At 40.5% G+C, this 27,929-nt stretch overlaps 1 protein-coding gene across 4 annotated transcripts in view; it reads left to right on the top strand.

Annotated features, from left to right (window-relative positions):
* Nucleotides 1-27,929, top strand: part of ZNF608 (zinc finger protein 608) — a 146,354-nt gene that overhangs the window by 54,598 nt on the left and 63,827 nt on the right. For all 4 annotated transcript variants that reach the window (XM_061625100.1, XM_061625089.1, XM_061625081.1 and 1 more), the window contains exon 3: nucleotides 10,674-10,929. In XM_061625100.1, the coding sequence (XP_061481084.1) occupies nucleotides 10,674-10,929 (256 nt within the window). The remainder of the gene's footprint in view (nucleotides 1-10,673; nucleotides 10,930-27,929) is intronic.

Here is a 27,929-nt window from a genome sequence, read left to right as displayed (position 1 = left end):
TTCTTTTTGATGTGAACTTGTAAAACAGAGGATTGGCTGTTAATCTCCAGGATCTCAAGGGCTTTTGGCATTGGCCCATAATTGATGCGTTCACATGGCTGTTGTCTGACTACTAATGATTAGACAGCCATGTTATCTCCAAGCTAAATCAGTGTTGCTTATAAATCACACTTGATAAACGACAGTTTCATTTCTTCAAAGGCTCTGTACACGTCTACACACTTTGATAAAGCTGCTAGAAGCATTTCATGGTGTTACAAGAGTTTAGGTTGGGTTTATTTACATTTCGCTGGGCAAAACACTGAAATTTCTATGAAATGTAGTAACATTTTTTCCCTGCTGATTAAAATGAAAAATGAATGCTAAGCAGTAGGGCATACATAGATTTATATATGTCTAGATACACATAGAAATATATAATATAAAATGAGGTGATAATGTGTAGTAAGACATTTTTTGCTTTTTAAAATTGTAAGCAGGCATAGTTACAAAAGTGTGGGTTCCACCAGATTTCTAATTGCTGTGAATAACCAAAAGGAGAGCAAAAATTAATTGTGATTATGTGAGCCAAGTGGACTGTGAGATCACAGTCCTCCCTTGAGGCTTTGCAGGACATAAGCTATGCATACTGAACTCACTGAACTGCAACTTACTTGCTTCTGAGTAAGACTGCATAGGAGTTCGTTCTCGTTCTCTCTCTCTCTCTCTCTCTCTCTCTCTCTCTCTCTCTCTCTCTCTCTCTCTCTCTCTCTCTCTCTCTCTCTCTCTCTCTCTCTCTCCCCCTCCCTCCCTCCCTCCCTCCCTCCCTCCACTTTTAAAGCGGGAATATTTGCATTTCCTATCTGCCCTTGTGGTAGGTAGAGGGAAAAGAAAAGACTTTCCAGATCAAAATAATTCATCTCATTTAATCATAGGACAAAGCTACCGTGTTATTTTATGGGGTTGCACATAGAAAGTTAGCATGTCAGGGAGAAAGCCAATCTAGAAAACATCTTCCAGATACCTGGTTTTCAGTAGGAACATAGGAAACTTCTTATACTGAGTCACTGGTGCATCTAGCTCAATATTGCCCATACTGACTGCCAACTCTTCCTGGAGATTCTGGGGAAGAAACCTGGGACAATCTGCATGCAAAGGAGACTGTCCACCACTGGGCTACATCCCTTCCCATATAGCCACTTTGAAAAGTTTAGCTGAGGCTCAGTGTGTTTTTTGAACATGCATAGGGTGGGTGTAGCATTGTAACACCAGGCTCTACCCCTACCCTGCAAGCATTCTGATGCTTGTCTGCAGTGTGTCTACACACAAAAGGCAATATGGGATTATTAAAAAGAGAGGAGTTCCCCAAGGGTACATGTGGGGGCTGGGTAGAAATGTATCAGTGTTTACAATACAAAAGACATCTGCTATGTGCCAGTGACACACAACTACATGGACACGTTCTCATAGAAATGTGGGATATACATTTAATGTAGGGATAACCAATATCTTATCCTCCAGATGTTGTTGGACTGCAACTCCCATCAGCCTCAGCCACCAGGAGCGATGGGAGTTGTAGCCAACAGCATAGATAGATGAATAAATATCAGTTATTGCAGACAGATGAATCACATCTAGCTCTAAACATGCTATTTTCCTAGGAACAAAACATCTCACTTGAGTCCTCAAAAATGCCCTGCAAAAGAAGTACAAACTTGAAGGGAGTGCGAGGTCCCAAGTCTTCCCCCCCCCCCCTTTGTTTTTGGTTCTATTCTAGATGTTCGTCGTTTTTTAAGTGACTTTCCCACAATTATAAAATGAAAAGTCTGGCACTTGGATCTCTACACTTCCTCTTATCCAGCAGGAAAGGAGTGTCTTTTCTACAGGAACTTTGTGTTATTCAATAGAATCACCCTGCAGGGCAGGAAATCCCCTACAGGAGAGATGGAATTTTATGGCTTCAGGATTGTAACTCTGGAGATTTCTGAGTACATCGGAGAGACCGGCTTTCATAATGCACTGCTTAAAATTAGTGTCTAGAACAAAACAGCAACAGAACGTAGAGGAGTATCTGTGTACATAAAGGAAATATCACAGTCATTTTCCTAGTAATGGTGATGTTCCTTTTCCAACCTATTCTTCCTCCCTCATGAGTTCCCCCTCGGTTGTTGTTGTTTTGTGCGCACGTATCATGTTCCAAATGAAAAGTGCTCACTAGGGCGCTTACTCTATTTATCGGCAGATACTAATACAGAGAGCCATCACTGCCTGATGCAGTCATATACTTTGGGCAATGGAAAACTGCCAAGCACAACATTCTGAAACTTTGTAGCTTTCATTGCTAATCAGGTCCCAAAAAGATCATGAAATAAGGCAAGGAAAGAAACTATTGCCACATATTTCTGTAGGTTTTTAAGGCTGCCTGTGTACAGAAACATTGCCATCTGTATAACTAACCTGACTTCAGTGCAGCTTGTTTTTTTTTCCTCCTTGGAACCTTATGTGATAAATAGCAAGGATACTGCTCAGCATGCTCTAACACCTGGGAATAATCATGCAAAAATAACAGTGAAGAACTGCAAAGCGTCTGTTCTTGACATTAACTTTCCTCAGCTTGACAGACTGCCACCAGCAGATGTTATGCTTGTGTACCTTTTGTCCTCACCATCTCCCATATGAGATGGCTGCCTTCCTGCTTCTGCCTTTTCACCTCTAATATGTTACCTTTGTGTTCTTTTGAGGGTTTTCCACAAATCTCCCAGAGACCACATACCTTAGTCTTCTGACTGAACAAGCATAGATAATAGGATCACTTTGAAAAGTGTTTGAAATTAGGAGACAATTTAAGATGGGCATATTTTTGTGTGAAACGTGGAAGCTTTATTTACTTCTGACTCTGCAATAGAGTGCCAATTCAAATGTGCAAAAATAGCGCAAGGTACAATCCTTCTGGGACTATATTACTTAAGACTGCTGCTAGGGGCGTATATGTTCAAATTTTTGTAAAAAAATTTAAGTAAAATTCTCTTGACATGCCCGCTTTTTATGCTCAAGGAAGGCTTGTTTGTTTTTATTGAATGTTCAGATGCGATCACTCATTTGTAGTCTGAGCTGGTACCATATAGGTTGTGTCGTGTTTTCACATTTCATTTTGCATATTAGACACCAGAAAGACGCCAGTGAGCATATTTCCTGTTTGGCATTACCCAATATGTACCTATCTTGCCATCTTTCCTTTAGTGTAAGTATTGCAGGGCTAAAAGGGATTTCATAGAATCAGAAGAGTTGGAAGGGGCCTATAAGGCCATCGAGTCCAACCCCCTGCTCAATGCAGGAATCCAAATCAAAGCATTCCTGACAGATGGCTGTCCAGCTGCCTTTTGAATGCATCCAGTGTCGGAGAGCCCATTACCTCTCTAGGTAATTGGTTCCGTTGTCGTATGGCTCTAACAGTTAGGAAGTTTTTCCTGATGTCTAGTCAAAATCTGGCTTCCTTCAACTTGAGCCCATTATTCCGTGTTCTGCACTCTGGGACGATCAAGAAGAGATCCCAGCCCTCCTCTATGCGACAACCTTTCATGTACTGGAAGAGTGCTATCATATCTCCTCTCAGTCTTCTCTTCTGCAGGCTAAACATGCCCAGTTCTTTCAGTCTCTCCTCATAGGGCTTTGTTTCCAGTCCCCTGATCATCTTTGTTGCCCTCCTCTGAACCCGTTCCAGTTTGTCTGCATCCTTCTTGAAGTGCGGAGACCAGAACTGGATGCAGTATTCAAGATGAGGCCTAACCAGTGCTGAATAGAGGGGAACTAGTACTTCACGCGATTTGGAAACTATACTTCTGTTAATGCAGCCTAATATAACATTTGCATTTTTTGCAGCCACATCACACCGTTGGCTCATATTCAGCTTGTGATCAATGACAATTCCAAGATCCTTCTCACATGTCGTACTGCTGAGCCAAGTATCCCCCATCTTATAACTGTGCATTTGGTTTATTTTTCCTAAGTGTAGAATTTTGCATTTATCCCTGTTGAATGTCATTCTGTTGTTTTCAGCCCAATGCTCCAGCCTATCAAGGTCCTTTTGAATTTTGTTTCTGTCTTCCACAGTATTAGCTATGCCCCCCAACTTTGTATCATCTGCAAATTTGATAAGCATGCTTTGTACTTCCTCATCCAAGTCATTAATAAAAATGTTAAAGAGCACGGCTCAGGACCGAGCCCTGTGATACCCCACTCGTTACTTCCGACCATTTTGAGAAGGAACCATTGATAAGCACACTCTGTGTACAATTCTGGAGCCAACTGTGGATCCATCTAATAGTTGTCTCATCTATCCCACATTTAGCTAGCTTGCTAATCAGAATATCATGGGGCACTTTGTCAAAAGCTTTGCTGAAGTCGAGATATATTACGTCCACATCATTCCCACAGTCTACAAGGGAGGTTACCTGATCAAAAAATGAGATAAGATTAATTTGGCAGGATTTGTTCTTCATAAATCCATGTTGGCTCCTAGTAATCACTGCATTGCTTTCAAAGTGCTTACAGATTGACTGCTTTATAATCTGCTCCAGAATTTTCCCAGGGATTGATGTTAGGCTGACTGGCCTGTATTTCCCAGGTTCCTCCTTTTTGCCCTTTTTCAAGATAGGGGCAACATTAGCTCTCCTCCAGTCATCCGGCACTTCACCGGTCCTCCATGATTTTGCAAAGATAATAACCAGCGGTTCTGAGAGTTCTTCAGCCAGTTCCTTCAGTACTCTAGGATGCAGTTGATCAGGCCCTGCCGATTTGAACTTGTTCAAAGTGATTAGGTATTCCTCGATCATTTGTCTATCAATCTCAAGGTCCAATCCTGCCCGTTCTACTTCATGTTTCCCGGGAGGGTCATAGGCCCTTTTTTGGGAGAAGACTGAGCCAAAGTAGCAATTGAGCACTTCTGCCTTTTCTTTGTTATCTGTTATCATTTTGCCATCCTCATTGAGTAGCTGTGCCACCATTTCTTTTATCTGTCTTTTACTGTGGACATACCTGAAGAAAGCTTTTTTGTTGCTTTTAGCATCCCTCGCTAGCCTCAGCTCATTCTCAGCTTTAGCCTTCCTGACACCATCCTGGCAATTCCGTGATACCTGCCTGTACTCTTCCTTTGTGGCCTGACCTTCTTTCCACTTCCTGTATGTGTCCTTTTTTGTTTTCTGGTCATCTCTAAGCTTTTTGTGAAGCCACATGCAGTCTAAGTCTTTTGCTCTGGAAGTGTCTCATCCATACTGCACATTTAGCAAGTTGAGCCACATTCTCTCTGTTCATAGGTCATTGTAAGCAGAGAGAAGTCACAAGCAAAATGTATAATGCCAGGGATGCTTCTAGGAGTCAGCAGCCATTCGACCTTTAATTCCAAGAATTCCTTCTGTTTTGAGACAGGAGCACTTCAAGTAAAATGGAACACATTTAGATGAAGTAGGCTAATGCTTCCACACTGGGAGTTAATTTCCATTGATTTATGAAGCTACTCATGGATACAGTTTAGAGAGACGGAAGTACACTTAACAGGATTGTGGCTTGTGTGAGGGCATCACAGATGCTTGTATGAGACACTACGTTTGGAGCATATATACACATATTGTAGTAAGATGTGGACAGTGCTGTCAAAGTTGGCTGCAGTGACCACCTGTTAGGTCTACTTCTCCCTCCCCCGCTCAACAGGTGATAGATACTGACAGTATTGGCGGGGTTGATAACATTTTAGACACTCTACCTCCAGTGCACGATCTCTGCATGCTGAACCATGAGATGCTGAATGCAGGTTTTCCCTCTGCTGAGGAGCCAGTCTACATGTAGAAAATTGTAGCTCCACGTAGATATATTCTCTTGATTGGCCAAGTGTCTACTGTCTTGTCATTTTGCAGAACATCTTTTATTTCCTAATCTCGAGGCAGCAATCAAGACTGACTTGTTATACTTTAACAGCTGCATTTGTTGTCATCTCTCACAATTCTTCTGTTATACCACCTTCTCTTGTATGTGAGCATTCAGTATCCATAGTAACATAGAACTCCTTCAGACAGCACAGAAACATAAATATTACCTATCTTTGCATCAGTGTTATGATAATGTGACAAAAACGCTCTTTGCTCTTGTTTTGTTTTGAAGAGCAAAATGCTTTGTGATTAGAGCACCATCTTGAAGTGACTAAAATATCTTCACACACACACACACTATTTGTTTACAGCATTTATACCCCACCTTTTACCCAAAAGGACTCTGGGAACTTATTTTTGTAAGCCACTGTAAGATCATTCCTGCCTTCATGCTGACAATCTAAAAAGACATGACACATGAGGGAAAAGAAATGGGATGGAGGAAGTAAAAGGAAGCTCAACCACAAGTTCTTCAAGTTACTGTTCTTCAAGTTATAACCGATGACAGTGGCAAGTCTGGCTGCTTTGCCTTTTATAGAGACCAATCCCTCACCAGAAGCAGCCCCCCCCCCCAAAATATATATCCAGGAGCATAGCTGGTGACAACCTCCAGGCTGGGAGCCACTGTTATTTACCTGGGAGATTTTTTTATCCCAGCCCTTCGTCGTTTTTGATCCTAGGGCAAGTTAGAATAATGTAAAACCAATAAATGCAATACATATCACAAGAGCAAGAGAAAACCAATACAGTAGGGCTCCTGTCAGCTGGAGCGCAGCAGCTGGAGCTCCCCGCGCTACAGCTGGAGTGCGGCAGCTGGAGATCCCGTGCTACAGCTGGTTGCTGTCAGCTGGAGCATGGGGAGCTTGCACGCTACAACTGATCGCTGTCAGCTGGAATGCGGAGAGCTCGCGCGCTACAGCTGATTGCTGTCAGGTGGAGCACGGCGGCTGGAGCTCCCTGTGCTACACCTGATCATGCACTTCAGCTGATGGCTGTCAGCTACTGAAATACAGTAGGGCCCCACTTTCCAGTGGTTTTCACTTTTCAGCAGGAGCCTGGAACATAACCTGCCATATGAGTGGGGTCTTACTGTACTCAGGTCAGTTAAAGTTTGTAAAACTAACAAATGCTGTGGACGGTTCCATAAAATCCCAACACTTAAAACCTTGGGAAAATAAGTAAGTTTTGAGTTGCCATTAAAAAGACAACTCAATAGGCTCCGTCCAAAATTCTGTGGGTTGGGCTTTCCATATTGGGAATGCATATGCTCCCTACCTTAGTAGCTATACTTGAAAGCCTAGCAATACACATCCCCTCCTCCAAGTTTTCACTTGCAGTGGCGTAGAGAAAGTAAGAAAGACACGTGTGTCACATCACCACAGATCAAATGACAGAAGACCTCACATAGGGCTAGGCTGAGAGATTGTAACTAGTCCAATGTCACCCAGTGAACTTCATGACTAATTGGGGTTTTAAATATAGATCTTTTCAAATCCTAGCGGTCCAACAGAGTGTTGGCCTTATTGTGGGCAACTGCCTCGCACTGGCTCTCTTTTAACCAGAATTAGAGCATTTTAAAATAATTTCAGGTGGTCCTATCACAATATATGAGGGGACGTAGTTCGTACTGATGCTGTGTTACTCCACATTTGGAGAAATACTGGGGAAAGTACAGGAACGAACACCATTTGCATTACTCAGGAAGCCTGAAAAGAAAGCTGGAGGGTGTCTGTATGAGAAATCTGTGTGACGGCCAGATCTCATGTAGTGCAAACTCTGGCCCTGTGTCTTTAATGTAGTTAAAAGATAAATACTGGGGATTTTTTCATGCTTACTTAATTGACAACTAGTTTGCAAGGAACATCTGTTTTTGAGGTCAGTTGATTTTTCACTTGCCTGCATGCTTGACTTCTTGTTGAAAAGCTTCCTCTCATTTTTTCTTTTACTGTTGCCAACTTCTTAAAGTCTGATGGCAGTGGGATAAACACAGAACTGAAATACAGAGCTGCTGTACTCTGCTGTGCTTCCCCCCACTTTGGGGGGGGGGGAGTCAGGTAGTTGCCAAACCTGGAGATTCAACTATCTTGTTTCAATCTTCTTAGAATATGTTTGTGTTTCATGTTTTAAATAAAGATTATTGATAGGCCTCTCAGTAGGAAATGTAAATTGCATCCCATTTGTCTTTGTAGTGTGTTTGTTTACATTAAGAGTTACAGTACACTGGTTATGTTGCACCATTGTCTTTATGGTAATGTCTTCTGTTATCTTATGGAGCACGCACACATACCTTCTTTTCCAGAGAAGGATACTTTGAAAGAAATGAAAGGAGATAGTTCTTCTACAGTTAAAATCTCTGACCCTTTCCTCCTTCCTTCCATGATCTGTGAAACTCAGTGATCTGGTGAGGAGGAGAGGAAGAGCCCTCATTTTGTTGCTTCACTTTCAAGCTGTTGCCTTGTTGGAGAAGAGGTGAACATACAAGGGGACAGATTATCACGTTTGTATGCCTAGACTCTTCTTCCCCCCCCCCCCCCGTCCTCTCTTGCCCTTCCCAGAGAAGGGGAAAGAAATAGGGGTGTGTGAGGAATAGCATTTTCTTCTCATGTGTCTGTCTGCATTTCCCTTCAGATGATTTTTAAAAGCATGGAAGGAAAGGGAGAAGTGAATGTTGGCAATTGTCAGGGCCAATTGATACCTGTAATGGGGTGAGGTCAACCCTAGGGACTAAGCTGTGGACTAGTCCTGTGGTATGAAATTTTGTAGGCAACAACAGCCATCAGATGCATGAAGTGGAATGAAAGGTGCTGGATATGGATATCGATATATAGAACAGGTTGGATTCAGTAGTGCACTGCAGTTCAGAGAAGGAATCCTTCTGTGAACAGCTGCAGACCAGCAGAGGAACCCATGAACAGAAGTAGGATTTTGCTGATCTGTCTTCTAGTAGCCCCCTGTGCTACTTTTCAAGGTGTTCTCGAGGGTCCCCCAACCCTCCAGAGCAGATTTTCAGAGGGGGGGCAGAGGAAAGATCACATGGAGAAAATCCCGCCCTACCCCTTGTAGTCATAGGTGCCTCCCCTGGCTTGAAAAATATACTGCAAGTGGAAGGGTACTATTGAATGCAACCAACAGTATTATATACCACAGATATGGGTAACTTTTTGGTAGGTGAGGAGTTGGGATGGGGGCTGTTTTGTTTTTTCCAGTACAAACGCATTTCTGTTGAACTAGCAGGCAGTATCGGTTTGACTGCATTGTTTGTCTGCTGTTTGTTGCTTTTACTGTCCCAGTATTTTTTCTCCCCAAAATTAACAATATTTTTATTGTTGGGAAAGGAAAGCGGCTTTCTCACCCACCCCCTTCACCTTCTTCCTCAGTCTGCTGTGAATGAGGCTGGTCAGTTTCATGTTAGGAAGCAAAAAAGACAGGGTGCTTTCCTTTAGGAAAGGAAAGGAAAGCAGCCCTCAAGGCCCATGCACCCATTCTCCCCCCCCCTTTGCTGCTGTCTCCTCCTCAGTCTGCTGTGACCAAATCAAGTATTGGGAAAAAGCTACGGATGCTTGCAGCACTCAGGATCCATCTGCAAAGACAGCAAACATGAGCGTTTATTGGGGAGTCCTGTGTCAATTCCAGCTTTCATTGGAATTCTCCCCATCCCTAGTCAGGAGCTGCACACTTACATGTACAAGTGCAGGCGTGCACACAGACATGTGCACTTTCCCCATCTCACAAACAGATCAGGGTTACTGGAGTGGGGGAAGGTTAAAGCCAGCCAGACACACAGATCGAAAGCGGGGGGGGTATTTAGCACCCCCCCCAGTGCTACTACTGTGTACAAGGTGGCTCTTTCCATGCTGCTAAGGACCTTTTCTTTCTACTTCATGTGTCTGTTGATTTCATGCCAGAGTAAACCAGTTAATTTCTAAGATGGCCCAACTTGTTTTTCATAGTCATTGTGAACTATATTAGAGAATAAATCACGTAACTTTCCAGTAGTGTTTCTTGTGGTCATTGTGTGCAATGCTATCATACTTTATGTCAACATTCTTGGATGTTATTTACATGAGAATATAAATTGAAGTTTCTTCATATTTAGCTCCTAAGTATCACTTACATGGACATTAGTATTAGGAATGAAGCATGACAGAGGGTAGGTATATTGATGACTGAAGCTTTATTCTGGTACTCAAAAGAAAGATGTTTCATAGCCTGAAAGAATTGCTTGCTTTTGACTTGGATCAGTTTAAAGGTGAAGTAAGCAATACACAAAAGTTCTCTTCTAAATAAAAAGCTACCACAAATTACTGAGTTGATCTATTTAACTGATAACAAGCATTCTTATTTAGTCCACATCTGAGCATCTGAAAAATCTTGGAGCAATTATTAAAGTGAGCGATCAGAATGTCTAAAAGATAATAATTAGGTGAGTTACTAAAATAGGCTGGTAACTTTTGCTGTTGGCAGTCTTATAATCCATTAAGTCTGCTTTAATTAAAGAGGCATAAAATGAGAGTCTGTAGGCAAGAGTTACTAAGCAGTGATATATTTGAAGGGAGTAACATAAAAGATTTGGCAAGTTCAAGTCCCATTTGTATGACTGGTGCATCGTGACAAAAACTTTGTTTACAGAGTTAGGATTCTTAATATTTTGTGAGTTTTCATGCGTATTGTTCCATGATGTGTGGAATTACTCTGTTCAAAAGTCAATATATGTCAGTCTTTCCTATTATCTTGAGCATAACAGATTATGTATTACTTTGTTTTTACTTTTAGGTTGACCCCCTCTTTACAGTGCCTGCACCTCCGCCGCCTATTTCGAGTAGTCTCACACCTCAGATTCTGCCTTCCTACTTTTCCCCATCTTCATCCAACATTGCAGCTCCAGTTGAGCAACTTTTGGTACGGACTCGGTCAGTGGGTGTGAATACTTGTGATGTTGGAATAGTAACAGAGCCTGAATGTCTTGGACCATGTGAACCTGGGACGAGTGTAAATTTAGAAGGGATCGTATGGCATGAAACAGAAGAAGGTAAGCTGGTTTCTTTTCCATTTTGTTTGAATATTACATTTCTTTAACAGCAGTCATATTAAATATTATGTTGTTATAACTAGATGAAACTCCCATCATATATCTTCCAGTGAATGAAGCTACAGTTTTTCAATAGTTTTTTTTTTTTTTAAAAAAACCTTGTGAAATGATTATACTAATTGTGTTGATGATCCTTTAATGTAAGCAACGCTCTCTCTCTCTTTTTTTTCTTTTGTAAAAAAAATGAGGTGCCGGTACTCATGTCTTGATAAACATGCTGTGGTTTCCAGCACAAAATAGCTCCCATGGGCAGCAACAAAAGAGGTGCTGGTACTCAGTACAGATGACTGCCATCACAAAAAAAGCACTGATCATAAGGATGAATATGTTTTTAGATATTTAATGTCTGTTTAAAAATAAAATGGTTCGTGGCATAAAAAAATTATGGTAGAGGAGGAATAGTTCATGAAAGTGATGCAATTCTAGAACTATGTCCAAAACGTAATACTTCTGCATTTCACTTTTAAAATATATATAGACAATCTGTATTTTATGTTGTGGGATTTACTGACCATTTGTTTATTTTTTTTACTGTAAAGAAAAGAGTTGCTGCTGCATTTATAAGTTTTCTGGTGTTAGCAGTTATACAATGAGAATTTTATGGTGTTCGTTTTTGAGTTGGAAGTTTCTGAGGGGACATCAAGCCATGGAGGTGTCATGTATAACTAATAAAGAGCAACTAAAATAATGCAACCTGTTACAGGCATTTCCTGAAAGTAATTAGAGATGAAACTTGGATCAGGAAAGGAATTTGAAGTATAATGATATTTGTTAAAATTAAGGCAACATAAAAAGCTTTTATCTATAAAAGACATTTTCCCTTAATTTCCAGAAGATAATCTCCTACTGTCTGAATTTCCTGTTATTAATGATAAAATTATTGTACATGCCAACTTTACTGCTGGTTTTGATATTGGATATGATTTCTAATGAGAACTGTTGGAATGGATCCTGTTATAGCTGTTTTCTCCTGTTTGATTGAACAGTGTTTAATTAGTAGTTATTTAATAACCACTGTATTGGAAACAAGAAAGTCCATTTCAAAAGTGTTCTACAGCACATCAGCTGATGATAAATCCTGACATGCTTCAGCTATATGCATAACAGTAATTCATTCTGTGCAATGATATACAAGACATCTCCAAAGTGCTTTACACTGCCTGCTGAAAATCAATAGAAAGATTCTGGCTTAACTTGCTTTTATATGCTCTCATCCATCTGTCTCTTTTTGTGTGTATGCTTTCATCAGATTCATAAGCTAGATTGATCCTTTTAGATTGTTTTTAAAGCACATATAAATTCTGTTTTAAAATATCCAGGCTGAGATGGCTGCCTATGTCGGCTCCAGTGTTCATTTCACTGACCTGCATTAGCCAGAGTTAGAATGTATGAGTGTGAATTGTGGTGACATGAAAGAGCAGTAGCTTTTAATAGTGTTATTCTTGCTGAGTAAACTAAACTTCTGACCCCCACTGATGAATTAAGAGGTGTTCCTTGTTAAAGGTCTGAGGGCACCAGTGCAGTATTTCATAATGTGCCTCCATGCTCGCAAGAATAACATTCCATCTGCTTTCTTTCCGTACTCATATATGTTCAGCTAAGAATATTTTTATTCATAGAAATTGTCTGATCCTGTGTTTATGGAGACTTTACCTCATGGGAAGAAGAGTACTGTCTAGGAAACTCCACCACTTATCCATTCTATTTGTGCATCTTCAAATCTGGGTCATTTGTGTGGCATTAGCAAGGTGACTACTCAACCTTCAAACCTGCAGAGAATAGGGAAACTGAATAATAAAGGTTTTACTTGTTGATGTCTAGCATATCCTGCATCATATTAATAAGGCCTAACACTGATAAATCCCTGAAAAATTGTTGTTGGCATCTAAGAAAGGGAAGAAGAATTTTTCAGATTGTGCTTAATATAGGAAATTTAGTAGCTGTAGCTGTCTAATGGTGTCCCTTTTGTGACAAAAATTGCCTGTAATGCTACCTGATGAAAAATTACTTACACTTTAATCCAATACACTCTTTATTATAAGTAAATCCTATTAATTTCATAGATCTTTAGTATGTTTATCATTGGGTTAAATAGTGAAATTAGTAGCTGCATCCATGCAAAATAATAGTTATGGTGATGATCCTAATATCAATCATCCTAACATCATCATCATCATCATCATCATCATTATTTAAATTTGTATCCTGCCCTTCCTCCCAGAAGTAGCTCAGGGTGGCAAACAAAAACACCAAATCATCATAAAATATCTTTAAAAATAAAACTTTGAAACATCTTTAAAAAAAACCTTAAAAACAATTCCAACACAGATGCAGACTGGGATAAGGTCTCTGCTTAAAAGGCTTGTTGAAAGAAGGAAGATCTGTAATAGGTGCCGAAAAGACAACAGAGGTGGTACCTGTGTAATATATAAGGGGAATAAATTCCAAAGGGTAGGTGCACAACAGTAAAAGTCCTTTTCCTGTACATGAGCTCTCCACCCTTTTTGTTTTAAAAGTTTATGAGAGAGACAATTTGTGTTTATGCCACTGAGTCATCAGCCAGGATGAATTATGCAGTGATCACAATAGGTTTGTAGGAGGTCTAAGCTCCACACATGGTAGCCATATTCAAAATGCAGTTTGAACCGCTATAATAATTCCTCGTAAAAAGACAAAGGTAGAAAGGACATGATATCAACAGCCATAATGAGAACAGTATGGAGTATAAAAGAGATGAGATTATATTTTTTGTGGAGTTCTTAAAAAGGTAATACAGTACATGCTGATCTAGCACCACTGTTTTCAGCATATGAGGGGGTTCTTGTGTGGCCCCCCCTTGAAAGGATCCTCTAGTAAAAGATAAGCAACAGTTTGATAAGACAATAACAAACTGTATTTCTAAACTTTTTTAAACCTGTGTTTTACTTACATCTGTTTCTGTCTTCTGTTGCTTGGAGCCATTCTAGTTGTACAACCTCCATCTCAGCTAGAGTAATCTGGCTCTGACTTGAAATGAATGCCTGTTAACAACTCATCTTTTTATTCTGCTATTCTCAAAATAATTTTCCTTGTCTGTGTTGCACCTTCCCTGTTCTCCCCTTGGGTGTGTCCTATCTTTTAGATGGTAAAGCCTTAGAACAGAGCTTAGATCATATTTTTATTTCTGTACAGCATCCCCACACCAGTATTGCATTTTAATTCATTGCTATTTGTATTTAACTTTAAATTGTTGTGACCTGCTTTGGGATACAGTTTTCATCTGTAAAGCAAGATAAAAGTATAATAAAAAAGATTTTGCAGACGTTAAGTCAGTTTACAAGTGTTATCTATCATACAATTGCTTGTTTCTCCAGTTGAGAGGCCTGAAAAACATCTACATGATTGACCAAGAAAAGCAATTACTCTTTTAAAAAATTAGCTACTCATGTGTTTTTTAGTTTTTTGGGGAAGTTGGGTCTTCAAGACTGAAGGCAGGTAAGATGACTGTCATTAATTATATAATTGATTGCATTTCCCTTTTGAGAAGAAACAGAAGAATGGCGAGGAAGCACAAATACCCTCTCCATGTACTGCAGTCTGTATTCAATTCAGAACTGTTTTCAGAGTAGCAACTGGGAAAAGTTGGTGGATTGAAGATCTCAAGAAACTGTGCCACTGGTCAGTTTCTAAGAAGGAAAAAAGCATACTATTCATTAGCTGACACAAATCTCTGTAACCAGTCAGACTCAATTAAAGCAAAACATCTGAGAAGACAACACTATTTAGATGATAACATACGGGCTGTGATGTAAGGTTAGTGTGGGTGAACAGAGAGGCAGTCTTGATAGTTACTTCTAAGCATTCAAATTCCCAATGGAGGCCTGCCAGATCTTACAATCAAGCATTTTTAGAGGCAGTTCAAGACATTTATATTGAGTAATCAGGATACTGTTTATCACTAGTTTGTCTGTATTGCCATATATTCAGATAATGTAGGCCACTCAAAAGTCATTTTGTCCAGAATGGAATAAATTAAAACAGAACATACTGTGTTGTTGTTGTTAGGTAATAGTAGTAGTGCTATTACTGTTATTTCTTACGATAAGCAACAAATCGTTAGACTGGATAAAACACTTTGAAATCTGTACTTGAAATTCACAAATATAATTTTGAGAAGATATGATTCACTAGAAAAGACAATAATGCTGGGAAAAACAGAAAGGAGTAGAAAAAGAGGAAGGCCAAACAAGAGATGGATTGATTCCATCAAGGAAGCCACAGACCTGAACTTACAAGATCTGAACAAGGTGGCTCATGACAGATGCTTTTGGAGGTCACTGATTCATAGGGTTGCCATAAGTCGTAATCGATTTGAAGGCACATAACAACAACAAAGGAATGAAGAACTTCCAAAATTATATAATTAACTGTGACACAAATGGTTATAATCAGATACGGACATTTTGAAAAAAAGAAACTGCAATCTCATTTTGGTTGTGAACGTAGGAGCCACTGTGAGTGGTAGCCATCAGAAGTAATTGTTCAGATTAAGGCTTTTATGCTTAAAAGCTGATCAAAAGACAACCATCATTCACCTTGCTCCCACTGGTTGCAGTACATCTATCACCTTGTAGCATTCATCTCTGCTCAAGTTGCTGGGTTGGCATTCCGGTTCTTAGCACAATATATGTACCCTACAAGATCCAATCCTCTGCATAGCAGCTATTGATTAGAGGCATTGGTCCTGCAAGATGCTGCTTCAGGGTGCAGGGCATAGGGTTAGGAAGGAAGTCAGGTGGCATCAGGCAGGAAAAAGGAACAGTTGGGCAGGAAAGGAGTATCCCACATCCAAAGGCATCCACCACTGCTACCTTTTCCCAGGAACACACAGGTGGGTTAGGAGGTCCCTTCTACGCTCCTAGGCCTTTTCTGTTGCTGCTGCTTCTTTGTCTTCCCGACGCTTGCTTCTCCTTTCTGTCTGAAACCCTGCCCCCTGACAGCCCTGGATTGCTTTGGGCGACCCAACCCATGACAATCCAGGTTCGTCTCTCACCGACAGTCCAAGTGCCCCCTTCACGAATCTGCCTGATTTTATTCAGTGCACATCCCTAGTTTGAGAGGGAGTTGCAAATTTAAAATAGTAAAAATTTGGTTTGTTGTCATTTTTTAAAGGCAGTTTTTTTATCAAGGACTTAAGAGTGGAAATAGATAACACTCTGTCAGCCACAGATTTCTGTTTAGTTACTTGTAGCATGATGAACCTTTCTTAGGAAGGTAGAAAACTGTCTGGATCTTTGCTTTTTACTGTACTACCTCCTAGCATGCTCTTAACTGACCTTGTAGATTATTAAGGCTGGGTTTCTTGTTTCAGTAACTTAGAACTGTCGCTCAAGAGATAGGCTTCTGATGTCTGCAGTTTTCTGTCCCTCATGCAACTCTTGCTCCTTTTCCCAGTTCTGTTCTGTTTCTGAATCTTAATGTCATTATAATCACTTTGTCCCATATTTTGACTAGAAACTTTTTTTGTGTCTGTCATGAACAATCCCATTGTACAACTCTGCTAGCCAAGTATCAATGCACCTGTGATCAGAGAAGGCAACCCTGGCAAATTGTAAAAGCTCTTGGTGAGCAGTTCCTACATATGCTTTCTTGTGGGCTGCACATGCTTGAGCCTTTTTAACTTGGAATCCATTTACAATAATTTAGAGATATTATTGTCTTTGATGTCACTGACAAGCAGTCACCTTATGTGTTTTGCTTGTCTTTGAAACTGATGGAATAGTAGCTCAACAAGTGTAGAATTCAAGTGCTGTTTAGGTTTTATGAAACCAGTGTTTCTTATGGTAAGGTATTAACAGGTCTCTTATTTTGGATTGTCTATATAATATTACATACAGACTTCATTCCAGCAGCTAGGATGTGGAGCTGGGAAGCCCACTACACAACACACACATCTAAACTAGTTGAGAAGCTCTGGTGACTGGTGTGTGGGAAGGAATGGAAGTAGCTGAGGAGGCATTAGAGCCAAGGCTGCATGAAGCATTAGTGACATTGCATGGGCAGCAGGTTTGGCAGAAAGTGGGCATGGCTAATCTTGGACCAAAGCCGCACCCATTTTTGCAACCCAGTGCCTACCACACTGAAGACAGTCATCCAACACTAGTTCAGCAGGCTAGCAGAGATACTTGCATGGATTTTTAGATTGGTGTGTGTGTTGCTGTTTATATATTTAGTTGCTGTTTATATATTTAGTGGTTAAGTGGAAAATGGACTGATGCATGATTGTTCAATTATTTGGCAAATACTGGTAAATGAAATAATTAAAAGACCAATACAGATTCTAACTTTCCATTGTTCTAGACTTTTGTAATGGCTTAGACTTGAGATAAGACAAAAGACTAGTGCCAACCTCCCCCCACCATTCCAAACCAATTTGAAACTAGAAATTCCACACAATTACTTTTTAAGGTCCATGTATGTATACTATATAGGTCACTGTTTACTCATTATAATTTATGGAGAAATAATGAATTCAGAATGACTGAACTCCACTCTACTTTATAGAATATACAAATGTGTGAAAGCCTTAATAAATTTGTGTATACCAGATGCAACATAGAGCTTGCAGGAGAAATGTGGCTAGTGTCTACATTGCATCTATATTCTAATAGTTTGTTACTCAGAATATGTCTTGTTGATTCATACTGAAAGGCACAGATGTACAATAGCCCATTCTCAGATTTTATTTTGATGATAGTTTAAATAAGAATGCCTAAGGCTAGAATCCTATGCCTGCATACTTGGAAAAAAGTTCCATGAAACTCAATAGTAAACTCAAGTAAACATGCGTAGAATTAGACTGCTGGTGTCATGTTTAACTAGGGCAACAAAGACCAACTTGTTTAAAGGGAATCAGCAAATATCACTTTTCATAGATCAATGAAGCTTTCTTTTTATAACCCAAGGTGTGGGTGGGAGCTGTGAAAAGTCCATGGTTTTATACTACAAGAATCTCTGCTTCAATTGTTTGTATATGAATAAAATAATAGTCTTTTTTTAAACAAATAAGTGTAAGTGGGAGTCATAATGAAAGTGTTGAAAGAGGTGAAATAATTTAACAACTGAGCTGAAAACAGTGATTTTGTCGATATGAAGGGTTGCTTTAAAGATCTGGGGAAGTCAGGTAATTATTAAAATAATAAACTGTAACAGCAAGAAATTGAAACAAGACTCAGTCTGATGCACACTGTACATGCATTTTGTATTTACAAAATGTTTAGGAAAGGATGGATGACCAAAGCAAATGTGGTAAAGTGGAGTTCAAGTGTTATAATTATTAATGAGTCCTTTTGTCCAGTGAACTCTGTCAAGCTAAGACACATGCCGGATACTGAAATAGCATGTCTGCCTATGAAGAAGCCGGTTAAAAGTATGTCACTCTGTGTCTTGTAAGTCCAGTTCTGTGGCTTCCTTGATGGAATCAATCCATCTCTTGTTTGGTCTTCCTCTTTTTCTGCTGCCTTCTGTTTTTCCCAACATTATTGTCTTTTCTAGTGAATCATGTATTCTCATGTGTCCAAAGCGTGATAACCTCAGTTTCATTATTTTAGCTTCTAGTGATAGATCTGGTTTAATTTGTTCTAACACCCAATTATTTGTCTTTTTGTGGTCCATGGCATCCCCATAACTCTCCTCCAGCACCACATTTCAAATGAATTGATTTTTCTCTTATCCACTTTTTTCACTGTCCAGCTTTCACATCCATACATAGAGATCGGAAGTACCATGGTCTGAATGATCCTGACTTTCGTGTTCAGTGATGCACCTTTGCATTTGAGGATCCTTTCTAGTTCTCTCATAGCTGCCCTCCCTGGTCCTACCCTTCTTCTGATTTCTTGACTATTGTCTCCATTTGGTTAATAACTGCGCCAGGGTATTGATAATCCTTGACAAGTTCAGTGGCCTGCAAACTGCTGAGGGCAATAAGCAGCAGCTGTGTGTGCTGGGACTTTCATTCTGTTTCTTGACTCCTAACTGAGCAGAGCAGAGGAGCTGTCTCAGTTGGTCCACAGGTGAGGAGATATAAGCAAGCCAGCTTTCAAAGAGTGAGTGAACAGGGAGAGCAAACAGGAGTTTGACAAAGGAGCTGTAGCGAGGAAAGGAAAAAGGCCAAAAGGGCTGTGAAGCCGTGTGCTCTGAAGCAGCTTGATTGGAAGGGGTGTGGCCTGATAGCTATTGGCTTAAGGGTGTGGCCTGCAAACTGCTGAGGACAACAAGCAGCAGCTGTGTGCGCTGGGACTTTCATTCTGTTTCCTGACTGAGCAGAGCAGATGGAGCTGTCTCAGTTGGTCCACAGGTGAGGAGATATAAGCAAGCCAGCTTTCAGAGAGCGAGCAAACGGAGAGAGAACAGGGAAAGCAAACAGGAGTATGACAGAGGAGTTTGACGGGAGGTCAAGGGGGAGATCCTTAAAAACAAAATGACTAATTCTCCTTGTACAGCACACCACATACCAGTGGGACTCTCTGTTTACCCGGAAGTAGGTCAGGACAAAGCACAGGCCACTCCAAAAAAAGTAGTCAGAAACAAAAGGTAGAAAAGAGTATGAATGGGAAGGATACTCCAGTGGTTGTGACCTGCAAGGTGTGGGCCATGTTTGTTTTCTTGCCTGAGAACAACATGGCATACACGTGCAACAAGTGCAAGCTTGTGGCATTGTTGGAAGAAAAAGTGAGAGGCCTGGAATGGCGGGTGGCCACACTGAAGACTATAACAGAAGATGAAGAGTTCTTAGATCACTGGAAAAACAGCAGGAAAGAGAAGTGGAGGTGGAAGAGCAACAGCATGTGGTAGCAGAAGAGGCGACTGCTTTGGAGAGGAACAACGAAGTGGAGGAAACTGTGGGAAAGGGTGACAGTTAGGATCAAAAGAGCTAGAAGACACCCTTCACCAGTGGAACTATGGAACCGCTTTCAACCACTCGAGGATGAGACTGGAAGACAGCCTGTGGTGGAAGAATTATAGGAGACCCCGTGCGACAACAAGCAAGAGGCTGAAGCTCTATCAAGCGGGGCAATGAACCACGCCCCACAACAAGAAGAGAAGAGTACTAGTAGTGGGAGATGCACTACTGCGTGGGATCGAAACCCAAGTATGCAGAGAAGATCTGTGGACTCGCCAGGTATGCTGTCTACCAGGAGGATGTATTAGAGATGTGAGAGAAGAGTTGCCGTCACTCATCAAGCCCACCAACAGGTATCCCTTTCTCATCATTCATGTGGGAACAAATGATACTGCCAAACGGAGCTATGAAGAAATCACATCAGACTTTGAAGCTCTGGGAAGGAAACTCAAAGTTGTTGGTGCCCAGATAGTTTTTTCATCCATCCTTCCAGTACTTAGAAGAGGAGTAGAAAGGGAAAGAAAAATACTCCGTGTGAATGAATGGCTACGAAGGTGGTGCAGATGTGAGAGATTTGGATTCTGGGACCATGGGTTATACTTCCCGGAAGATGGACTGCTGGCAAGTCATGGGTTGCATCTCACAAGGACTGGGAAGAATGTGTTTGGCCACAGCATGGAGAAGTTCATCAGGAGGGCTTTAAACTGAATCCTAAAGGGGAGGGAGACATAACCTTGGTGGTAACGACTGATGAAGGCTTGTGCACAGTAACAGGAACAGAGAGATCAGCTCTAATAGGGCCCAGTAACAATCCTCAGAAAAATGTAGTAAGGAAGCCAAGCCACAAATCACATTATCTTTGATATCTGTATACTACAGTAGGGCCCCACTCATATGGTGGGTTACGTTGCAGACCTCTGCCTAAAAGTGAAACGCGCCTTCAATAAAATGGCGGCCAATGCCTGAAAAATGCTGTAAAAGTGGAACAAGCTCTGTATGAGTGGGGCCTTACTCTAATTTTAGCTGCCGTAATTAGTGGAATGCCAAAAAGCAGGGCCCTACTATAATGCTCAGAGTATGGGAAACAAGCAGGACGAACTTGAACTGTTAATACGGGAGGGCAATTACGACTTGATAGGTATAACTGAAACTTGGTGGGATGACTCCCATGACTGGAATACAGCAATTGAAGGATATAACTTGTTCAAAAAGACCAGAAGGAATAAAAAGGGAGGTGGAGTCACGCTATATGTTAAAAAATATATATCCCTGCACAGAAATACAGGAAGATGAGCTTGGTAGCTCCACTGAGAGTATCTGGATTAAAATTAATGGGGCAAGGAATAAAAGGAATGTGGTGCTTAGAGTCTACTACCGACCACCCAATCAAGGAGAAGACGAGAATGTAACTTTTGAAAAGCAAACTGCCAATGTTTCGAGGAGACATGATGTAGTAGTAATGGGGGACTTCAATTATCCAATATCTGTTGGGAGACAAATTCTGCCAAACATGGCCCCTCCAAGAAATTTCTGACTTGTGTTGGAGATAACTTTCTCCTACAGAAAGTGGAGGAAGCAACCAGAGGATCAGCTATCCTAGACTTGATTCTAACCAATAGAGATGATTTGGTGGATGAAGTGGCAGTTACGGGAACTCTGGGGGAAAGTGACCAAACCATACTTGCATTCTTGATTTTAACAGAAGCAAAAGCTGAGAGTAGCCATACGCGCACCCTGGACTTCAGGAAAGCTGAATTTAATAAACTCAGAACAATTGTAAGTACAGTTCCATGGCAAGCCACTCTAATGAGCAAAAGAGTTGAAGACGGATGGGAGTTTCTAAAAAAGGGAATTCTAAAAGTACAATGGCAAGCAATTCCAACAAGGAAAAAAGGGGAGAAACAGCAGAATAAGCCAATGTGGCTTCACAAAAAGCTTAGAGATGACCTGAAAACAAAAAGGACACATACAGGATGTGGAAAGAAGGTTAGGCCACAAAGGAAGAGTACAGGCAGGTATCACGGGATTGCCGGGATGGTGTCAGGAAGGCTAAAGCTGAGAATGAGCTGAGGTTAGCGAGGGATGCTAAAAGCAACAAAAAAGCTTTCTTCAGGTATGTCCACAGTAAAAGACAGAGAAAAGAAATGAGGATGGAAAAATGATAACAGATGACAAAGAAAAAGCAGAAGTGCTCAGTTGCTACTTTGGCTCAGTCTTCTCCTAAAAAAGGGTCTATGACCTGGGAAACATGAAGTAGAAGGGTCAGGATAGGACCTTGGGATTGATAGACAAACAGTCAAGGAATACCTAATCACTCTGAATGAGTTCAAATCAGCAGGACCCGATCAACTGCATCCTAGAGTATTGAAGGAACTGGCTGAAGAACTCTCAGAATCGCTGTCTATTATCTTTGCGAAATCATGGAGGACTGGTGAAGTTCCAGATGACTGGAGAACAGCTAATGTTGTTCCTATCTTCAGAAAGGGCAAAAAGGAGGAACCTGGGAACTACAGACCAGTCAGCTTAACATCAATCCCTGGAAAAATTGTGGAGCAGATTATAAAGCAGTCAGTCTGTAAGCACCTTGAAAACAATGCAGCAATTACTAGCAGCCAACATGGATTTATGAAGAACAAATCCTGCCAAACTAAACTTATCTCGTTAATTGATCGGATAACCTCCCGTGTAGACTGTGGGAATGCTGCGGACATAATATATCTCAACTTCAGCAAAGCTTTTGACAAAGTGCCGCATGACATTCTGATTAGCAAGCTAGCTAAATGTGGGCTGGATGGAACAACTATCAGGTGGATCTACAGTTGGCTCCAGAATCGTACTCAAAAAGTGCTTATCAATGGTTCCTTCTCAAACTGGGTGGTACCACAAGCTTCGGTCCTGGGCCCAGTGCTCTTCAACATTTTTATTAATGTTTGGATGAGGAGGTACAGAGCATGCTTATCAAATTTGCAGATGATATCAAATTGGGTAGCACAGCTAATACTGTGGAAGACAGAAACAAAATTCAAAGGGACCTTGATAGGCTGGAGCATTGGGCTGAAAACAACAGAATGACATTCAACAGGGATAAATGCAAAGTTCTACACTTAGGAAAAAGAAACCAAATGCACAGTTATAAGATGGGGGATACTTGGCTCAGCAATACGACATGTGAGAAGGATCTTGGAATTGTTGTTGATCACAAGCTGAATATGAGCCAACAGTGTGATGTGGCTGCAAAAAAGGCAAATGTTATATTAGGCTGCATTAACAGAAGTCTAGTTTCCAAATTGCATGAAGTATTAGTTCGCCTCTATTCAGCACTGGTTAGACCTCATCTTGAATACTGCATCCAGTTCTGGTCTCCGCACTTCAAGAAGGATGCATTCAAACTGGAACAGGCTCAGAGGAGGGCAACAAGGATGATCAGGGGATTGGAAATAAAGTCCTATGAGGAGAGACTGAAAGAACTGGGCATATTTAGCCTGGAGAAGAGAAGACTGAGGAGAGATATGATTGCACACTTCAAGTACATGAAAGGTTGTCACATAGAAGAGGGCAGGGGTCTCTTGTCGATCATCCCAGAGTGCAGGACACGGAATAATGGGCTCAAGTTGCAGGAAGCCAGATTTCAACTGGACATCAGGAAAAACTTCCTGTTAGAGACATATGACAATGGAACCAATTACCTAGAGAGGTAGTGTGCTCTCCGACACTGGAGGCATTCAAGAGGCAGCTGGACAGACATCTGTTGGGAATGCTTTGATTTGGATTCCTGCATTAAGCAGGGGGTTCGACTTGATGGCCTTGTAGGCCCCTTCCAACTCTTCTGATTCTATGATTCTATGAATGTTCTCATTATCAACTTGTACGTTACATAAATCTTCTGTTGCCATTACTTTAGTCTTCTTGTCGTTCAGCTGAAGTCCTGCTTTTGTGCTTTCCTCTTTAACTTTTATCAGTATTTGTTTCAGATCATTACTAGTTTCTGCTAGTAGTATGGTATCATCTGCATATCTTAAATTATTGATATTTCTTCCATCCTTTGACCATTCTGCCTTGGGTGACCCTGCTAGGAGTCTAGTCTCTTAGTCTGGACTCCTGACGGCATTGCTCTCAGCTTCTTCAATACTCTCAAACCCCCTCACCACATTAAGGTATACATCCTAGAGGGGGATCTCGCTGTAATATCATCCAAATAAAATATAATGATTAAGAACTCATTACATTTCTGAAAAGTTTCTTTGGGAGTGATTCTCAATCATTTCTAAAACACTGTTTTATTTTAATTGCCACTGTTCTATTGATTTGGAATATAGACATTTATGCCTAGATTGTGTTTCCAGTGTTCTAAGCAGCCTTGGGGTTGCTTGTTTTTTTTTAAAAAATACTGCATTATAAATATTAATATCTATATCTAATACAATACAGGCTTACTATAAATATGTTCCAATAATGTAAAAAAAAGGACATACAAGAAAGTTGACTGAAGATATTCAATATACTTCTCTGCTCCATTTAATAGAAAACATCTTGCTATAATATTTATTCTGAACATAAATACTAAATGAATGAATAGAGAAAATGTTAGCCAATCTTTTTTAAATACTAAACAGACGCATGGACACTTTCTCTTTTGGATCTTATTCTATAAATATATGTAATCTATTCCTTGACCTGAAATTCTTAGTTCCTTTTTCACATACTCTGCTAGTAAACTCCTAACAATTATTTCTCTAGCTCATTTTTCCTCCTTAAATAAAACTGTTCATTTGACCGCATTAAGTTGCTTTCATTATTTATTCAACAGATCCATCTTACTTGGCTTTCAAATGTTTTTCCAGGCTGTTGCGTACATTATCCTTGTGAATGTTATATAAAAAACTTGGGTTTGATGCTTTGGTCTTATCTTGTATTTTATATAGCTCAGTAGGAAAAAGGGTCCCTTGGGATCTCATATTCCAAAATATCTTTTAATAGAGTAACCACTATATACCTAAAACTCTTTGCTTTGCAGCATTTCCACCAGAAGTGAACAAAGTCACCCTTGTCCATCTCACAGTGCCATTTTATTAAGGAGACCTTCCCACAGAATGTTGTCTTTGTATCAACTTTTGTATTTCCTTATCCTTGCTGAAGTCACTCCTGTAGCTTACTCTTTTCAATTACTATTTTTAAATTGTGTGCACTGAGAAGGTGACATCAACATTTAATTTCCCAGGAAGAGGATTTAAATGATGGTAACCAGAGAATGATTTATGGCCCAACAGTATCAATGATTTTGGCCCAACAGTATCAAGATTAGAATTGGTTTGTCCTTTACCTTGGCTTAGAAATGACATTTTGGAAGATGAAGAAAGGATAATCAGATGGAAATTTCAACTGTTGCCCTATTTAATAACCAGCCTTGCAGAATAAAATCAATTCTAGCTTAAGTGTCACTTTCAAACTCATTTGCAAATACATGAAATAAAAACAAAAATGCAGCAAAAAAGGTTTCATTTGGTTATGTCATAAATAAACAAATACAGTTATCCCTGGCAAGCTAGATGATACAACACGTCACTGAATTAATTTCTGTTGCCTGCATCAAACTGAACTGAATTCTATTAAGGCCAGAGTATTCATGTTGCTTTCTAAAAAGAGCCAGTGTACTGTGGTGGCTTTGAGGTCCAGTCAAGAGAACAGACACAGATTCACCAACTATGACAATATGAAGAAGCTCACAAGCAAAGGCATTGAATCTTTCTTCTCGTGTCAGTGGCAGCAGAGGCAGAAATGCATCATGCTCTTGCATTTGAGAATTGCAACTCAATTGTACAACTCAAGGCTTGTTGAATTGTAATGATCTGATACTCTACATAATCTTAACTTAAAAGTCTTCCTGTTACTTGGTGTTTGAAATCATTTTGGGAGAGTAAATATTTGAACACTTTGTCATAAATATTTCATCCATCATTCTAACAGAAAATAGTTCATAATCCAATATTTTTCAATCTTTCCAACTTTTTGGAAAAAACAAAACAAGGCATTGTGGGGGAAACAGAAAGCAAACTCCCCCCTCCTATTTTTTTTCTGGGCCTTCTCATCTACTCACACATAGAGCAGTCCACCGCACCCAAACACATGAAGAAATATATCATGCTTACCCATTGCAGATGCAGCAGCTTCCATTCCCCATCAACAAACACATACTGCTGCAGCTTGCTCACTTTGACAGAGCCTTTTTTTAAAGGAAGCAGCTTCCTCCAGGAGATCTACAGTGTCCCAAACAAACATGAGTGCTGTTTGCTACTAGTTAAATGACTGATTTACAATGGATCCTGTGAAATTTCACAGCTTTAGCATACATAAAAGCTTTGTTATCAAGCAAGCTAAAGGCACCCTGTTGCAGTATGCCTGAACTTGAATTTTAATCATAGTTCTTCAATCTTGGGTACTGTGTGGTACATATCTGCTCTCCCCAAGCTTTCCCTTTAAGGCTGCTGGGTTTTTCCCCATCCACCATCATCTGTAAATGGAGGGGTCAGGTCCAAATGCTGAAGAAAAACTGTTATTCCCCACTTTGGTGGCTTATCTCCAGCTTTTTTTCACCTAGGTGGCCCATATTTGCATTTTGTACCAACTGCAGCCCCACATCCAGCTTGGAGGTTACCAGTGCATGGAGAACAGTAGTCAGGCTATCCCGTTCCACAAACAGTCAGAGAAGTCTTACCAACTGAAGCTAGTAAAAAGCTCTCTTAGATGCTGAAGTCACCTGGGCCTCTAGCAACAATGATGGATCCATAAATACCCCCAGATGATGAGCCTGCTCTTTCAGAGGGATTATGACCCCATCCAAAGCAGTCAATTGACCAATTATCTGGAGTCAGAAACCACCTACCCACAGCACCACTATTTTGTGGGGATTCAGTCAGTTTATTGGCCCTCATCCAGCCCACCACTCTGTTCAGGCACTGGTGCAGGGCTTACACAACCTCACCTAATTCAGATGTTACAGAGAAATAGAACTGAGCATCATCAGCATACTACTGATACTTCCCACATCTCCTAATGACTGCTCCCAATGGGTTCGTATAGGTGTTAAACAGCATTGGAGACAAGATGGTAATCTGAGGCACCCCATAGCACAACTGCCATGGGGCCAAAAGACAATTACACAATGCGATTCTCTAAAACCGACCCTGAAGATAGGATTGGAAGCACTGTAAAACAGTGCCTCCAATATGCATCTCAGCAAGTTGGCTCAGAAGGTACCATGGTCAGTGGTATCAAATGCTGCCGAGAGATAGGTAAAAATAACAGGGTTGCACTCCCCTTGTCCTTCTCCCAAAAAAGATCATCCTGATACCAGGGCAACGAAGGCCAATTCTGTCTCAGATTGGAATGGGTCAGGATAACCTTCATTTCCTGTGAAATGTGTGCTTGTAAAACAAATGTTGCAGCAATGTGCCGTGCAGACCCTGCATTGTGTCAATTAGGAGGCGTGACATCAGGAGACATCAGCACAAGCTGTCAAAGGCTAGAGCAGTTTTCAAAAGTGTCTCTTATTCATGACTTTTCCAGAAGAAAAAGAAAAGGAACACTCTCCTTCCCCCTTGAAAAAGATCAGTAAGGATGGTGTTCCATACCAGTCCCATTGTATGAACTGCTGCCCTTATAAGGCTGTGTAACAATTTCAGAAATAAATCTGCCTACAAAAAAATTCCAGATAGAGAACAGCTCCATTTTCCATCTAATGCCCATAAAGTGGGAAGAAACTCTCCTACATATCCTAGTCACCACTAGTATGCAGGCTACATTGCGTGGACACTGCTCATCCTCAAATGTAAGATCATATACTAGCATTTCCACTAAATGCATATTATTACTAATACAACTACAACAGAAGGCCTTTGTGAACTCTTACATGCATCATTCTATGTGCTGTTGCTGCTGTAAACAAAAAGCTACTTTCTGGATAATCCTGATTATGTTTTCATATCTAAATTGAGGCCTTTCACAATTTTGAGGTGCCCAGGCAAGAGGGGTTTGTGACATCCATGGATGTAGGCATCCACAA

This window comes from Rhineura floridana, chromosome 1 (assembly GCF_030035675.1).
Source record: "Rhineura floridana isolate rRhiFlo1 chromosome 1, rRhiFlo1.hap2, whole genome shotgun sequence".
NCBI lineage: Eukaryota > Metazoa > Chordata > Lepidosauria > Squamata > Rhineuridae > Rhineura > Rhineura floridana.
This window is presented reverse-complemented; position numbering and strand designations above follow the sequence as displayed.